The 17,659-nt window shown below is 35.6% G+C and overlaps 3 protein-coding genes, 1 long non-coding RNA gene and 2 other non-coding genes across 8 annotated transcripts; 1 reads left to right on the forward strand and 5 right to left on the reverse strand.

Moving 5' to 3' along the window:
• Nucleotides 1–8,383: 8,383 nt before the first annotated feature.
• Nucleotides 8,384–9,757, reverse strand: LOC113275297. The gene is made up of 2 exons (XR_003323543.1): nt 9,587–9,757; nt 8,384–9,022 (listed from the first exon to the last, which is right to left on the reverse strand). It is a non-coding gene; the product is annotated as an uncharacterized LOC113275297 (long non-coding RNA).
• On the forward strand, nt 8,884–11,147 carry LOC113275296 (gibberellin 2-beta-dioxygenase 6-like). The gene is made up of 3 exons (XM_026524778.1): nt 8,884–9,444; nt 9,599–9,920; nt 10,035–11,147. The coding sequence occupies exons 1-3, from the start codon at nt 8,990–8,992 to the stop codon at nt 10,263–10,265; spliced, it is 1,008 nt and encodes a 335-aa protein (XP_026380563.1). The 5' UTR covers nt 8,884–8,989; the 3' UTR covers nt 10,266–11,147.
• On the reverse strand, nt 9,820–13,977 carry LOC113275295. Of its 3 annotated transcripts, XR_003323541.1 has the most exons (6): nt 13,725–13,977; nt 13,004–13,568; nt 11,918–12,699; nt 11,157–11,260; nt 10,116–10,168; nt 9,820–9,948 (listed from the first exon to the last, which is right to left on the reverse strand). XR_003323541.1 is itself a non-coding variant. In XM_026524777.1 (3 exons), the coding sequence occupies exons 2-3, from the start codon at nt 13,517–13,519 to the stop codon at nt 12,172–12,174; spliced, it is 1,044 nt and encodes a 347-aa protein (XP_026380562.1). In that variant the 5' UTR covers nt 13,520–13,568; nt 13,725–13,977; the 3' UTR covers nt 11,702–12,171. The 3 variants fall into 3 exon arrangements, 1 of the variants encoding a protein (XP_026380562.1); XR_003323542.1 differs by lacking the exon at nt 10,116–10,168 and having other exon boundaries at nt 9,832–9,948; XM_026524777.1 differs by lacking the exons at nt 9,820–9,948; nt 10,116–10,168; nt 11,157–11,260 and having other exon boundaries at nt 11,702–12,699.
• A 1,349-nt stretch (nt 13,978–15,326) lies between these two features.
• Nucleotides 15,327–16,241, reverse strand: LOC113275298 (germin-like protein subfamily T member 2). The gene has a single exon (XM_026524779.1). It carries the CDS (start codon nt 16,156–16,158, stop codon nt 15,472–15,474), a length of 687 nt encoding a protein of 228 aa, XP_026380564.1. The 5' UTR covers nt 16,159–16,241; the 3' UTR covers nt 15,327–15,471.
• Nucleotides 16,242–17,137: 896 nt separating this feature from the next.
• On the reverse strand, nt 17,138–17,248 carry LOC113276844. The gene has a single exon (XR_003324633.1). It is a non-coding gene; the product is annotated as a small nucleolar RNA Z103 (small nucleolar RNA).
• Nucleotides 17,249–17,298: 50 nt separating this feature from the next.
• Nucleotides 17,299–17,403, reverse strand: LOC113276843. Its single transcript, XR_003324632.1, has one exon. It is a non-coding gene; the product is annotated as a small nucleolar RNA Z103 (small nucleolar RNA).
• Between the last annotated feature and the right edge of the window lie 256 nt (nt 17,404–17,659).

Genomic DNA, 17,659 nt, shown 5'->3' on the forward strand with positions numbered 1-17,659 from the left:
AGAGCAGAATATTATGTCAGGGCTGAGTATTTGAAATATTTAGGCTGCTAGTTTGATGTTGGAACCTTGTCTTAAGATGGTATAAATAGAAGAGATTTTAGACATGAAGTGTCCGTTGATGCCTTGGTGGATGTTGGAATATCTAGCCCTATACAAGATAACCGAGCGAGGTGACCGTGAAGACTGTAGCCGTGCATCTAGTGAAGATAAAGTCAAAGATATTTAGAAGACCAAGTCATTTTAATCTAGCTGGTACATCTGTTTACTCTAGTGAGATTACCTAGTCAAGATACGTTAAGTTTGTTATTATCTTCTAGGTTTTAGGGTTTACTAATAACATTATCATTCCTATAAATAGGAATTACAATGTAAATGTAGAACATCTCAGTATCTACTGATGATCAATCTAATTTCACCCTAAAGGGTTTCTCAGTGGACGTAGGCGTTAGTGCCGAACCACTTTAATCTTTGTCTTCTCTATTTCATCTTGATCTTGTCTCTTATCATAAATGTGATATGGTACAGAGCATGAAAAGATCGATTTTTTTTTCCTGATCAAAATTTTTTCCGCTTAGTTTTGTGTGGTTACAGTATCACCACAGTATTTATTCAACAAATGAATTTTTAGATTTTCAATACTACACATTCTCGTTTGTTTCTCATCTTAAACACCTAATTGATCCAACTAGTTTCTTATTTGAATACCGTCGTCAATCACTCAATTGGTTTGTTAAAGTCTATATCTCTCTTCATATATATGCTTAACAGACAACCCATGTGTGTTTCATTCGCAACATCTATGTAGTTTTTTTCTTGTTCTTCATGTTAGCTGCAGAATTCATGAAACAGTTAAACAAGAACAGAGTCTAAGTCATGTTTAATGCAATACATAACTTGGCTTTCTTCAACTCAGGTTAAGTCATGTCAATGCTTTTCCATCTTTGAAACCAAAATATTATCTCAAGCCACTCCGGCTTCTCCTTATATTTTGGCTATCGTTATCTAAATGCTTTTGTTGATCAGTTAAAAGGTGTAACTTCGAAGGCATATTTTCTTAATGATGGCATATTGGTCGCTATGTTGTCAAGTTCACTCTCTATTTATATCTATGATTTGTGTTCGTGATCAATACACGACATGGTTTCGTTAGATGGAATATAAGGTCTTGGCTTTTAGGCCTAACGATGATAAGAGCTATGATCATACTCAAAAATACTTCTCTCCATGAGGAAGAGGAGACAGAAAAGCTAATGACCAATTTTTGGATCAACATAATCTCGTTGTTTCCGGTCTAAGCATATCTATTTTTTGAACTTATCTAAAATCAAAATATTCACATCCTTTTTGTATTCTTCTGTTGTCTGTGAATACAGTGAAGTGAATCAAGTGATATTGTATCAGATTTTCTTTCTTGCCATTGTTCACGGAAAAAACTATTCCTTTAAAATCAACATCTAAATCATCTATGTTTTTATTTCGTTGATTTTCATAGCCTAAGAAAAATTTCTGCTATCATTGTTCCATAACTTTAGCATGATTTTCTTTGTTAATGTTAAAGATATTATTTCCGAAATTATTTTTCATTCTATATATTCTTTCCATATATTAAGCACTCGTTTAATGAAATGAATATATGATGTCGTCATTTATTTGACCATACTCCTTTTTCTGTTTTAACCCTTGTCAGTTGGATGAAGAATTCATGAAACAGAATACTATCTAAAGCCTGTGAAGGTGACAGCTAACGTTATACATCAAGTTCGTTAGTCAGTTTTACATCTCATCATGATCATTAATGTTTTTATTCTTGATCTTTATCATCATATCAAGAGCTAAATCTCTATAATATAATCTGAAGGTTAGGACCTTGTATCCAGGGAGTATCATGATCTTTGTTTACTTTCCTGAATCAATAATATCAATTAGTATACAATCTACTCAGCATCGTTTTCATGTTCATCATAGATGCTCGTTAAGGGGTTGTATAACATTCACTTTTCTCATATATGATTCGTGGATGCTCAAGTAGGCCCATGTACTCATATCTCTATTCATGATCTTGTTCATCTGTTTAACAAGGTTCATTCACGTATGGTTTTGTATCGTTTTGATGCTGGTTATATCTATCATCATACATATTTTGCTGGTAGCAAATTCTAAATTCTCCTGCCATTTTGGTAGTCTATTTTACATCAAATATTTTTATCTCTGAAAATGATGATTTTTTTTCCATTGATTTCTCTATTCTACCTAACAATAACATCATCATTATTATAATGTTTAGTAACAATCGCTTCCGGAATTTTCGTTTGTGTTTCATGGGTTTCGACCACTACACAAATCGTTAGCCATAGTTTCTTAGAGATTAGCTTCTCCAACAATGCTAAAAACTGATTTTTCCCAATTTTTCTTCTCACATGACAAACCTTATTGGTTTTATGTCTATCTCATTTTTCATCAGCATTTTTTCAGTATGAGTAAAAGAAAAGAACAAATCATTATTTCTTTGTCTTCATTAGCAACAAGTTAGCACTGATTGTCAAAACAGTATTTGTTGCTCCAGTTCAGATTTTCCTGGATTGATCTTCATAAATATTCAGGATATGATTCTTGGATTTCATATCACATACGGTAACCCCGTTAATTATCTAAGTCATTGTTGACCGATATTATGTTGGAAGCCAACATATCAGAACATTTGTATTCTCTTTTATCGAATATTATTTGCTCATTATCTTCTCTTTAAGATCAGCATTATCTGATACATATATGTTCTAGTCCATTAATTTTCATGGACTCTGAACTGTTCCCTTAATAGGCGATCATATTAATCACACAGAATGGTCCTGATCCCATTTTCTTTTCAAAAACTAAACTCAATATTCCAATTTTGGAGTTCATGTTCTTACGGGTAATCCTAGTTGCCTGGCTATCTTTCATATCAATTAAATTTCGAAACGATAAGTTTTCTGATATCCTCCCATTTCCGAAGATCAATTTTCATTCCAAATATGGATTATATTCCATATCTTCGAAATCTATTATATTTTTGGTTTTCTCATTCAAACTCAGTATTTCGTCATTCTGAGTTGTCAAGCGGATTTTATTGAAGTTGTTGCCATACTGGAAATGGAATTCATTTCCAAAATAGTTTTCTTATTCCAAATATACGTTTAGTATATCTTATTAATTGAATCCCAATTCTACTAATTTCGTACTCATCCGTTTTAGCCTGTTTCTACGATGGTACTGTAAATGGTGGTCATCTTGCACAAGATGTTTCTGTGCTTGCAGCTTCATTACTGCACAAACTCATTTGTTTCAAAATAATTTTTTTTTGTTCGAAATATCGAATGTCATTTTTTACATGGTTTCCCATTCCAGAAACTCTATCTAATATTTATTTTTTTAAGAAATATCAATTCTGAATGTATGATTCCATCTTCGGATCATCTTCTGAAATATCAATACACAGACCCTTCTTTTTATTTCCCACCAAAGATGGTTGTTCTATTTTTTTATCGGTGCATTCCTCCAACTAATATCATTGTTGTTGTTGGTACACTGTAATTTCCCTGCATCAACAATTTCATTTTCGTCCAAGTTGGTAATCTTGGGTTTTTAAGATCAAAAATGTCATTTTCTTTGGGTATTTATCCGAAGTCAATTTTAAGACCAAATAGTCTTTGTGTTCTTATCAATTTAATATCTTGACGATCAAGCTTTCCAGAAAGTTTCTTCCTATTCTAGAAAACAAAGTATGGTCGATTCCTTTTATCGTGTTTTCTTTCTCCTAATCAGGCCAGTCCGTTGATTTTCATGGACTCGGATAAATTTTCAATTTTAATTCCTCGTTAAAGCTAAAATTAGCTTTTCAATCGATTCTCATGGGCATGTTTGTTTTTCCGAATCAAGCCCATCCAATCCATTACTGTTCAAAAAAAAAAAAAATTAACTACTGTGGAGTTTTGTCGCCTGCATTGTCTATGCACATCATCATCTGGACAATGCTGAATGGTGGAGTTTAAGGCTTCTGCTACAATCAAGGTCCGTTAAGTCAACTTTCATACACCGGTGGTGTTGTGGCATCTCAAGTAACTACTCTGATGATGTTCAAGTTATAGAGTGAAGACCGTATAGATGAAGAGAAGAAGATGATAAAGATTCCTTCGCATTCATCTACTTCAACAATAGTTCAAGTTGAACATTTCAATTCTTTCCATGTCCAACTTGAGGGGGGGTGTTGGAATATCTAGCCCTATACAAGATAACCGAGCGAGGTGACCGTGAAGACTGTAGCCATGCATCTAGTGAAGATAAAGTCAAAGATATTTAGAAGACCAAGTCATTTTAATCTAGCTAGTACATCTGTTTATTCTAGTGAAATTACCTGGTCAAGATATGTTAAGTTTGTTATTATCTTCTAAGTTTTAGGGTTTACTAATAACCTTATCATTCCTATAAATAGGAATTACAATGTAAATGTAGAATATCTCAGTATCTACTGATGATCAATCTAATTTCACCCTAAAGGGTTTCTCAGGCGTTAGTGCCGAACCACTTTAATCTTTGTCTTCTCTATTTCATCTTGATCTTGTCTCTTATCATATCACATTTATAATAAGAGACAAGATCAAGATGAAATAGAGAAGACAAAGATTAAAGTGGTTCGACACTAACGCCTACGTCCACTGAGTAAACAGATGTACTAGCTAGATTAAAATGACTTGGTCTTTTAAATATCTTTGACTTTATCTTCACTAGATGCACGGCTACAGTCTTCACGGTCACCTCGCTCAGTTATCTTGTATAGGGCTAGATATTCCAACAGTGGAGCTTTAGAAGTCCACATGAACTAGAACTTGTATAAACCGTTTATTTACTGACACGTGAAAATATTTGCAATGAATGACGTGGGTGAATTATGAACCACTGGCTAGTAAATAATTCTAAAATGGAGCTGGAAGATTCTAGCTATAGCTACTGTATATATCTGATGCATCCACGAGAAAGTTCAAGAAGAATCAGTGGGTAGAAGTACGTCGACGTAGAGGTGGAAGTTGGAACAGTCACGAGGACAAATAACGTTTGCTACTGATGATGATGGGCTAAAGTTTGGGAGAACTTGTTGGTATAACAACACCAAGGCCGGTCGTCCACTTGGTCATTTGTCGTTCCGCGGCATCTCAAGCTTTGAATGTAGTATTATTAATCAGTGGATGATGCCAAGAATACATGATACATCTAGGTTCAAGTGTTGAACATGAAAGGAAAAAAAATCTGAATGCTGGCAAATTTCTAATTCAAATTACTGATATCGTCACTTTATTTTAGTCATATCGGTGGGTTCTTTAACTGAAGTCGTTGAACAGAGTTGTCGGCGTATCACTTATCTAAAAGGTTTTTAACAACATACTATATAAATGACGGCTGGACAATCAGATTATATGTTTTTATTTTTCTTATCGGCAAAGGAGAATATATTGATGGAAATAAAGGAGGCAAAAATGATTATATCACCAAAAGAGAGGTAAGAAGAATTGACAAGATTTATAAAAAGGAAAGAAAAGAAGAGCAAAAGCCCACGTGTAAATTTGATATAACTTGAACTTTGCTTTTGCATTTATAGTTGAAGATCGTTCAGACCATACATATTATATTTCCTTCGGAAGGGAGAATAGCTGCTGAAACAAAGTTCTAATGATGGGACTCTGAAATGCTTTGAGCTAAAGAAGAGCTGCCAGGATTGCAACGCTAAACAAATGTCACCATGCATAGAAAAATGCTAGTTAAGTTAACACAAAATTGATTAAAAAGATCAAAACCAATAATTTCTGTGTGAAAAGGACACTTAGATTTTGATACTGTTTAAATGGATAAAAATGTAAAAATAGTCAGGATGTAAATAGTTTCATCCTACCAATTTTCAAATACTTTTTCTTATTTTTAATTTACACAGGATGCATCCAGTTTTATCCTCGCTATTTTTTAAGTTTAAGCCAGGATGAATCCAGTTTCATCCTTACAAAAAATCTTTTATCCATTTCACCCATATTGATTTTTACTCAGTCCATTCGAACCATGTTTCAAAAATATTTGGACAAATGACCCATTTTCCGTTAAATTAAACCAAATTCTTCGTAAAATGAGCAAAAGAACATTGCTCACTGCCTCAAGAGATGGCTTGAACTTTCTCATTCATTGCAAAAACATTTCGTGCCTCGCACTCCCGCTGTTTTATTCGGCCAATTTATTGCAAAACAAGATACTCCACATGCACTTGGCTAGCTGTTGTACCATTCAAGCACTATGCTATGTGCGTTGGCTTGGCTATAGTACACTATAGAGAGGAACACTACTCAGCTGCCGTAAAGTAACTATTTAGGACCCACAATTAAAATTTATCTTTGTGCTTTATTACATGTGGACCCAAAAGGCTAATTGTAAAAGAAAAAAACACATGACAAATAATACGACGTTTTTTTTGCTTGGATCTTTCTTTTAGCTATAGCCAAGAAAAACAGCCAACCAAAGGGTAGGCCTTACAGTTCCCGTATCCAAACCAGTAGGCCTTACAGTTCCCGTATCCAAACCATACTGAGTACAACAGTGCCATTGAATGGGATACAATAAGTTCGAGGTAAAAAATATCTACAGGTAGTAGTAATCTGATGCCAGGGTATTGTCTACACGCCCAGTACTAGATGGCTCTACTCACTATGATAGTATGATGTAAGGGTTACTAACTCCTAAAATTAGTTTTTTTTTATTGCATTTTAACTTATAAAAAAAAAAGTAGTAGTAATCTATTAACTGCAAGATTCACAGGGTAAAACGTAGATAGGTGAGCCAACCTTCCATTGCCGCTGCGGCTACTTTGTTGACAACAATGTCGATCATGTGACAGCAATGTCCATGTTCATTGCTGTTCTGATCCAGCTCAACTTTCAGTATAGTAAATGTGAATTGGCAGTCCTTTTAACCCATTTGTCATCATCCCCGAGGAAGAAAAACACACACAAACTGACGTTCTTGCTCATCCTCCGCTGTCAAAAGTGAAAAACCAGCAGATATCTATGACTACGTACACAGGGTATTATAGATGGACGGCAATTGATCTCAGTGCTGGGTTTTCGAGGGTCGAGCTGAGTAAGTGCGATGGATGACGGTGGAAAAGAGGATTTGGTTTTTATTCAAAAACTAGGAACTCGTAATGCTGTCCGGTTGGCTCCACCTGTCTAAAACTAGGGATCTGTATCACATGAGTGTGTTGCTCAAATGCTCATCCTCTTATGGAACAATTGCCATCAGAAATGATTTGCAATAAACATACCACCACCCCAAAGTACATATACCTCATTCACTGGGTCTACTTGTTAGCATCCCTAAAGTTCCCAACACTGATCACTATTTGCACATGCTTGGTTTACTCAGTCTCGGTTTATTTGCGTTCCGTCCCATTCGAACCTCCAACCTCGGAATCATCAGTTCCTCACTATTCCGTTATTACTATTTCGGTTTCAAAAAGATATGCTTGTTTCATGTACACAGAAAACAATCATGTTCTTGGTTCTAATATACTATCATCACTTAGCTCATTGATTTGGTCGGCAAGGTAATCTCAGGTTTTCCAACACCTAGCTATACTGTGTCCAGAATGAAATATTTAGGTGCTCTTAAGACTTTAAGTGGTTATGATCAAGTGTTCTGTTCTTAATGATTATGGTTTGGTTTAGTCAAATTTTGTATGATAAAAAACCATTTTAATCAAAGTATATATAGACTTAATACATTACAGTCTAGAATCTAATATTCTCACAAGTCTCATCACTGGTTGGTAGAATCTTATTCATTGTTCTCTTTGTCCCTTAACTTCTCCTTTTTCAGCCGTCCCACGAAAACGGGTAATCCAATTTACTAATACACAATTGAATTTATACCCCAAACAACGAATTCACGTGTGATTCTATGCTAGGATTTTTCAATTCTAGCTCGAATCTATCTTTATTTGTCAACAAATCAAGTTTAATCCTTCTTGTCGTTTCGGACGGCAGATTGCCGTCGCTAACACCCACCGCGTTAACTTTCATCATCTATCACATTGCAAAGATGGGTTATTTGTCCCTTCAATCATCCTCAACCCTTCACAATAATTTAGTGTGAATAAAGTAAAATCAAGTTTGCAGACTTACCCGATTTGACAATATTGGTATCCACTATACCAGAACTGAAAAGGAGAACCTTAAAGTGAAAGGAAAACGTTTATGTAACATATAATGTGCTTTTGCAACACTAGTAATGGAAAAAAGATTAAGGGATGGGAAGTAGGATCTATCGGGAAAATTTCACGTCGATTGATACTGTGTTGACATTTCACTGACTAATATCATGATTTTATCATCTATATGTTTGAATTTCAACCGTGAAACAATTCAAACCATACAAGTATGAGGTTCGCGAACCATTTTAAAACTAGAATTTAGAGTTATTTTATCAAAAAAAGCAACTAAGAATTTAATATTAGAACCAGCAACAGACACCAGTTTTTCTCATTCAATAGAGTCAAAAGAAAGAGGTTTGAATTCACACCTTTTTATCAAGTTTTCTCCGAAGTCCAAACACATGCTTTGCTCTCTTTCTGGCTTCTCTAAATTATAGTTGACAGTTTTCAACCAGTGAGCTCTTCAAAAGACACTCTCTTCTTCTGACATATGTCACGTTTTAGTGCCCTCTTCTTTTGGAATCTTCTCTTTGCATTTTTCATGTTCTTTCTTTCAATTGTTCTCCAAGTCTCACTAGTCTCTACCACTATTCTTCACATCCAACTTGCAAATATATAAACCCATATCCTTCTCTCAATCAGTGAACACCATCTTACCAGCATCACCTATTTCTACTCCACAAAACTTGACTTGTTATTCTCATCCTGCATTATCTTGCAACTCTTGCTCTTTCCTTTCAAGCTTCATCAACTTTTTTTTCATAAACCATGTTTCATAAGCGATTCACTTCAGACCCACCTCTGAAAGAGCAATTGGGAGCATTAGTACATGATTCTTCCGGTGAAGTTCACGCAAGAAAAAGCGATTATGTAAGAGAATGTGAACTTCCGTTGATAGATCTTGGGGGTTTAATGAGTGGTGACCAGAGAAAAAGGAGAAAGTGTGTGGCAGATATTGCAAAAGCTTCGGCCGAATGGGGATTCTTTCAAGTTGTGAATCATGGGATTAGTCAAGAACTTCTTGAGGAAATGAGACGAGAACAAATGAAGGTTTTTCAGATGCCATTTGAGAAAAAAGCTAGTTGTGGACTTCTAAATGATTCATATAGGTGGGGAAATCCAACAGCTACCTCTTCTAAGCAGTTCTCATGGTCTGAAGCTTTTCATGTGCCTCTGACAAAGATTTCAGAAAAAGATTGCTACGGAGAGTACACGTCTCTAAGGTAACATATTTTGAAACAATGCATATTTCCTATTTTCTCACCTGATGCGGGAACACAAATTGCCCACACCAACCTTTTCTTAACTGTACTGGTGTATGATGTGTAAATATCAAACTTGTAATGTGCATAGTAACTGACTTACTTTAATGTGCAGGAACGTAATGGAAAATTTTGCAGCAGCAATGGCGAAACTAGCTCGATTACTTGCTGGAGTTCTAGCCGAGAATCTAGGTCACCCTCAGTCAGCCTTTGACAAAATTTGCAATGATAACACGTGCTTCCTTCGCTTGAATCGCTATCCAAAGTGTGAAATATCACCTGAAATGGTTGGTTTAATCCCTCATACTGACAGCGACTTTCTCACCATTCTGTATCAAGATCAAGTTGGGGGGTTACAGTTGATGAAGGATTCCAAATGGGTTGCAGTAAAACCGCACCGAGAAGCTTTAATTGTCAACATTGGAGATCTTTTCCAGGTAAATTCACTCTGAAAACACCAAAACTCTGCCACAAATTTGGAGCATTTAGCATTTTTCGGTTATTCAACCATGAACATTAGCCTATTACTGAAAATTAATGTTTTAATGCAGGCTTGGAGCAATAATGAATATAAGAGTGTCGAACACAAAGTGATGGCTAATCCAAAAATGGAGAGATATTCAATTGCTTACTTTCTATGCCCTTCTTATGATTCCATGATAGGAAGTTGTAAGGAGCCTTCTCTCTACAAAAAATTTACCTTCGGAGAATTCAGAAAACAAGTTCAAGAAGATGTGAAGAAAACGGGACAAAAAATTGGCCTTACAAGATTTCTGCTTTGATACCATCCATAAATCACACTTCCATTTTCTGACACAAATTAGTTCATGGGTCTTTCAGAACTAAGCTAGAGCTGATTCAGGGGACAAGTGTTCTCAAAGAGGAAAAAGCAATCCAGATAAAAACTCTGACCGTGGCAAACTTGAGCTAGAAGTATCCATTTGTCCACTTCCATCCTACATATCTTTTAAAATATAGCTTCTTAGTAGTACATACATTTTTATATACAAACATACATATACGCCATAGTTTTATATCTTTCATTTCCATGGACGACTAGTTTAGTAATCTTTGATTTTTTGACAATGCTAATTTTCAGCATAAACATATACAGCCAATATCTGATCCTGCCCTGATTATACTCGCAAAATTAATTTTTTACACTGCACAACCAAAATAAGGGAATGAAAGATAGGTATATTAAAAGATAGAGAATGTTCAAAATTTGACTCTTGTGTTGTATTGTACTATTGTTACGTTTTGTTAAGAAATATATATCAATGTAAGTTTCATTTTATTCTATTTATAATACTATATTATTCATTTCGTCTCTTGTAACAGAAAGTTTATGATATTAACGGTGTGCCATACTTCAAGGAAAATTTGGCATACAGCAAAAGTACAATCTAATAAAAGTACAAGGAGGGTTGAATATTCCAGAGTTGTTTGAACTGTCATCAGCTATTACGGAACGCAAAACAAACATTAAAACAAAAAGAACAGAAAGAGATGGTTTTGTAGTTTTCACTCATTGTATGCTAATGACAATGTACAGAAAAGCACAAGGGTTTCACCCAAATCTCAGAAAATATAGCAGTATAATTCTGCTGATTTTCTTCAAAGAATACCATGAGCATTCACAGAAGTGGTCAAATTAAAGTAGACATATTTACCTGCCGAATCCGCTCCAATAAATCATGCTTTGGCAGCTTTGCTATGATAGGTTTATCCAGGAGTTGATGATAATTTGACTCCCTTTCTCCTACCCTGCTTACTTCTGCCACAATCATTGCATGCACATATTTTTTTCTCAATTCCAATATGCTCAGCTACATTCGATAAACTGAATCGTTTTAAGATATTCTATTTACATACTTTCATCTGTAAATATGTCCAAATCTAGCTTGATACAACAGTCAATAATAGGTTCAGAAAATTTAATAGAACTTAATTTATGTGAACATGAAAACTAGAAACTTAACCATTTTTGCGAACTTGCATAATGCATGAAGTTTATGCTAAATAAGCTTTCTTCTACATCCAATTATATCAAAAATTCAGCTTTTCCGTCACTGAACTTCGAGAATAAATCTCAGCAATAACTGTAACCACACAACACATGGAATAGACTAAGACAAGCAATGCATTCAATGACTAAAGACTTTAGAAAAGACAAGCATATATGCTTATGCTGACATTGTGAACATTCCATATAATATAACAAATTGAAGTATTTATTCAATGGTGAAGAGATAAAATTTACATTTCAGGATAAGATCCACTATTATTAGGCTATTACATGAAAAAAATCTAGGCAAGAATAGAGCACTTATTAACTTCGTGTTACCATAGTGTAACCAGTTATTATGCAATGTGCATTTCATAGATATCTTTCTTCTCCAAAATATTTACAAGAATATTGATAATGCCATACCTGGCCACCTTGCGCTGTACAGTGCACGCTCCAGGCAAATGATATGATCACTCACGTTCATAAAAACTGGGAATCGAGGAAACATCCATAGGGCTCGTTCATGTGTAGAGCCATGATAAAGGAGAAACAATTGTTCTAAAAGCATATTACTGAGTGTTCCAGATATTCAGTAGTTAACATATCTTAAATTCCATCTTCACTGTGGTCTGGTTTTGCGAAAATCAATTGATTCGTCGAAGAATCACAAATTTCAGTCAAAAAAACATTGAAACCTTGTCTTTGAGGCTGCTCTTCTTTTTCGTCAGTGGAACTACTTCTTCCCCATAAACCTCACTTCGTTTCTGCTTTCTGGATTCACGGGCCAAGTTAAAATCCTCTGTGATAGATTCAGACTTTTTCTCTGCAGTTTGGGGTATCCTTAGCAAGGGACCCAGAAAGAGATCCAACATATCTTGAGTAGAATCCCCTGTTCGGCTCTGACTACTAATGATGCCTCCGTCTTCAGAACTCTCCCGATTATTCTTATTGAATGTAGAAGTTGACCTTTCTTTCATACTACTAATGATGATGCCTCCGTCTTCAGAACTCTCCCGATTATTCTTACTGAATGTAGAAGTTGACCTTTCTTTCATACTTACTGTAAAATCTTTACTGGTTTGAATGGCTTCAATAGAACTTCTTGAGTCATTTCTATAGAAATCAAAACTTACTGGAAGTTGGGTAGGTTCAGGATCTTTTGCCTCTGACTGCTGACATTTATTCCCTTCGTCAGCTTTTACATACTGCGAGAGAAAAAAGGTATGAGCCATTGCCACTTCAAATTCCAACAAAAAATCTTATAGATATGCTTATCGAATCCACAGAGTCATTTTTAAAAGACATTAGATTACTACTGAACCATCTAAAGCGCTAAACCAGTATGTTGCGTAACTTGCATTGTTGCACTTAGGATTTTTCATGATCATTTAAAATGGCAGGTTTCATGGTTTAACATGCATAGTGCAATCTAATGTAACGAAAAAACTTTAAAAACTAATGGTAAGATATAGTTTCTTCATGTGAGTAAAATAACAACGAGACATTTACCTCCTCAGCAATTGTCATAAGATCTTCGACCATCAATTCCTCATCTTCCTCACTTAGTGAAGTAACTAAACATTCATCTCTACCGCCCATCTTACTATCTTTCCGATTTCTCTTCATTGAACAAGCGGACAGCTGAAATTTACTTCCAACCTCCTCAACTCTTTTCCTGGTTCTCTTCTTCCTTAAACCAATATCCTCATCATCATCGTCATCAACAATTTCGTCGTCATTATCCAAATCCAGCCGTTCTGATGCCGGTTTTCTTTTCCTAGTTCTACATTTTACTAGGACATTCGAATCCATCTTCAATGCACTATCCTCAGATATGCCCACCACCTCTTTCTTAGCCAATGGAATTCTCTTAGGCTTTAGAACTTTGGGTGCTTGCTGAATCCCTAAAATTGATGTCTTTTCATTCTTTCTTTTAGGTTTTTCTGTTTGCTCAGTTTTCGTTGCACCCAACATCCATGATGGCAACTGCCGCTTGTTTCCACCATTAACTTGAACCCCAGACATTCAATTTATTTACAGGATGAGAAAAAACTAACCTTTTTCACAATGATCACTGAAAAGTTAATGAACATAAACCCTAATGTCAATTTAGTTTGAAATTTTGAAGCTTTTGTCTAGTAATACGAAAATCAAACCCTAGTTTTAGTTTCTCCAGAATTTTCAGTTAATGTTTAAATTGAGATGACAAAATTGAGAAATTATTACTTACATTCTAAAAAACAGGAGATGATGCAGAGAGTCGGGAGAAATTCCTTTTGTTGATCACCTTCCGAATCCGGTTTAAGAATTGTTACAAGAAGAGAAAGTCGTTTGAGTTTATTTGTACCATCAGCTTTTGACTTGGGGCAGGCACAACTCCAATTAGGTAATCCAAGGCTCAACAGGGACAGAGCCAGAAGGCTAGGTGATGTCGGTCGACTCTTCTTGCTGCAACGTGCGCTTACCATACCAGGACAGCCGATAATGAAGCTGACGCCTTTGCCTACAAAAAATTGACATGGCAACTTTTATCAGTGGTCGTTATCCTAAGGCTAAGTCCTATGGTCTTCTAATCTAGCAGCTAGATTGAGAATCCACGTCAGTTAGGGCAACCTCTTAAGTCCTATGGGATGGCTAATCTAGCAGCTAGATTAGAAGACCACGTCATCTGAGACCACTATATAATGTTGTTTGGTTCAACGAACGGTTCAGTACTTTAAATCTCAGCCGTTAGATCATAAAATTAATCTCCCAGCGCTGAACCGTTCAGCGTTTGTATCACTTTTTCAACGCTGAATCATTCAGCGTTTCAATCTCACTGCTAGTTGAATTGCGAGCAGTTCCTAGGAGAGAAAAGTATCCAGAAGTAGTGTTAACTTTTTTCCCACACTTTTTTCTTGATTTGCAAGACTTTTTGGCCAATCTAGCCCACAGGGCTTAGCCTAAAGTGAGTTTATTTGACGATTAGAGGGTTTGAATCTCTACCTCTTGAAAAAGAGTAGGAGAAATATCAGACTAATGAAAAATATCACAAATGACTACCAAGGTATGTATGTACTATAAAATTAGAACTTCCACCGAGTCTTCTAATTTCTGGATTTAAGTAAACCAGGAGTTAGATTGGCAACAAAACTTAAATTTTAGAAAAAAATTAACCTTTTGTGAAGTAGATTCTTTGTGTTTCTGACTTCGAATTGAATTATGTTTCTAGTATTGAAATACGAAGCAAAAAAAACCCGTAAATCGAAAGTTAGTTGTGGCTTAATTAAATCGAAAAGCCAAATGCTATTTTAGAAACACAATTTTAAAAAGACTTTAAAAGAGAAAAACTTTTTGTGAAGAGAAATCCTTGTGCTTCTCACATAGATTGATTGTTGCTGAAGAAGAAGCACAAGCACTTCTACTTTTGCATCCAAACATCCACTTCGGCTCCTTTGACTAGGTTACCCATGAGACTCGTTGGTAGGCTAGCACATCAACTTGTTCAATTAATGTAGTAGTATGTCGTTGGAGCTTAGCTGTTTAGGCTTCCAACTAGTTTCATGTAATAATCCAAACATGCTCCGGAAAATTGTTATTACTTCTGACTTAGGGTTAATTTCTGCGTGTGAAATCTGGAGGAGCAGATGATGTATGTTTGGATACCTTTTCAGAAGTTACAATAAAGTCAAACAACGAGAAATTATTTTGGGAACACAGTTTCAAAATGACTTCTAAAAATCAATCTTTTGTGAAGCAAATTGTTTTTGCTTCTCTATCAAGATCTTTGAGGAAACTGAACGTCTCAAATTTTAGACGCCTACCTCCATATGGGCCTTGAAAAACTTGGTGATCCAATTCAAATTAGGAAATTCAACTCAAATTAGGAAATTCAACTCATGAAGAAATCAAGGGGACGATTTGAGTCTCTTATTATTACAAACATAATTACAGATACCGATATTGTTCATAAGGAAGAACCTCATTTAGTGATTCACTTACTTTGTTTGGTTACCAAACTTAGATTTTATGGTCGCGATAACATTTCCATCAACTTGGAAGTTCTTAGCCAGAATATCATTGGGAATTGTTGGGTTTGAAGCAAAGAGACTATTAGCAAGTAGTGCAGCTCCAGGAAGTTGACTATTGAAAGCAGCTATCACCACAGCCTTCCCCGTTCCAACGTTCTTTAGAAAGTGCACAAGTCCTTTAGGAACAATAAACATCTCACCGGCTTTCAGAACCTTGGAGTACAAAACATTACTACCACTTATGAATCCAACAAGAACTTTTCCTTTTAGCACAAAATTAGCTTCACTTGCTCGAGGGTGTGAATGAAGTGGGACATTTCCACCAGGAGCGAAGTCGACTCGGTTTATCGAAAGCCCGAGGGTGTTTACCCCAGGGAAGTTATTCACATCACCAAATCGCACGCCAAACCCTAAAAGATTTGCCGTGCTCGCTTCCTTCATCAAGCCACTATAGAAGAAATCATCGGATGTAACTTCGGACACCCTCTTGCAAGGAAACCCATTCAACATAGTTGATCTCGCATTCAAGTCAGCAACACAGAAGTCTTGTAGCTCGTCCGGATCAGAAAAGCATGGCAAAGTGAAAACTAGGATCAAACACAGAACTAGGAAGAATGATGATGCAGTACTAATACTGCTAATCTTAGCAGCCATGGCTTTGTTTCTTTCTTCAAGATTTGTTGTGTTAGCAGTTCTGCCAAGTCGAAATGTATTTTTATGAAAATTATGTTGCTTACATCGTTATTTATATTGGAATGGAGCTTTTCACTATACGAGACTATACGAACTATGTTGCAAAAATGTGATTGAAAACCAAACCAAACTAAACGGCAGCTCTACGCAATGACATGGAAAATACACTAAAAATTCTTAGTGATCAAATTGACAATTCACCATAATAATCAGATAACAACACTAAAATAGAGGAAATTTTTTCTGAATGAATGAGAGGGACGTGAACCTACTGCTCTCTCATTTCTACTACTTTTTCTCGTGCAAAGATGCAAGTGATGACTCTCAGTCTCACTAGTATCGGATTATGGGCTGAATCGTACGAGTAAACTATTGAGTTATACGAAGTCGGCAGTATTCTATGCCACATTAGTGATATCCAAGGCTGGGTCGAGTGTTTGTTTTAGTTGTGGTGCAAAAACCACAATGCTGTTCTATTTGCCCTAGTTTAGGGTTCTGCATCATATGCTATGGTCGCTCTAAACGGCTAGGGTGCCTAAAAATGGTTCAAAAAGACATCCACAGTGTTAAGTCTTTAAACTGCTGTTTGCATGTGCAAAAAGGAGTTCAGTGCAGCAATTTGTTTGAGTCAAGTACAGACAGCTTACAATCTTTAGTTAGTAAACTTTGCATATGCTTTGTTGAGATCCGTTAGTTACTTCCAAAACTTCTGAATTTTCCTTTTTTACACACAACCTAACACCATGGAAGCCTGTCGATTGAGATTATGATTTAGCCGAGAAATCAATAGTCCCTGCTGAATTCAGCTTTGTTCGAGTGACGAGTTTGCGGCCTTATAGGCTCGGAAATTCATTCAAAATCCTCTACATTCTCTGAAATAGATTTTCATCTCAAGTCTTATTAAAAAAAATAAAAAAAATCTGAAATGCCTAAGAGATTTATGGATCAGATTTCTGGCTTGACATTCTCTTTAAAAAAAAAAGAGAGAAAATACAAAAAGCGCACAGTATAATCATAGTCGATAAGCTGGGGAAAGGATCATCACTTCCATAAATTCATTCAAAAACATAGACTTATGATTATTAAAATTAAAATTAGAGATTGGATCAGAATTCTGGCTTGACAGATTCTCTTGATAGAGAAACTTACAAAAAGCGCACAGTATAATCATAGTCGATAAGCTGGGGAAAGGATCATCACTTCCAAATCTCTAAATAAAATCAATTGAAACAAGAACAAAAATATGTATACGGATCTGGTTAATTAGACCTTATCAAGGTCTTCATTCTATGGATACCAAAAACGTAAGTAGTTATAGCATCGCCTCATACTCAAAACTCATTAGATTATCGAGAGTTGGTAATCAGTAATACGACGCAGATTAATTCAAATGTAAATTATAATCAAAACCATATAAAAGATATATAGAGAATGTTTACCGTTTTGGTTTACAGTTTTGGGG

The sequence above is a fragment of the Papaver somniferum genome, chromosome 4, assembly GCF_003573695.1.
Source record: "Papaver somniferum cultivar HN1 chromosome 4, ASM357369v1, whole genome shotgun sequence".
Taxonomy (NCBI): Eukaryota; Viridiplantae; Streptophyta; class Magnoliopsida; order Ranunculales; family Papaveraceae; genus Papaver; species Papaver somniferum.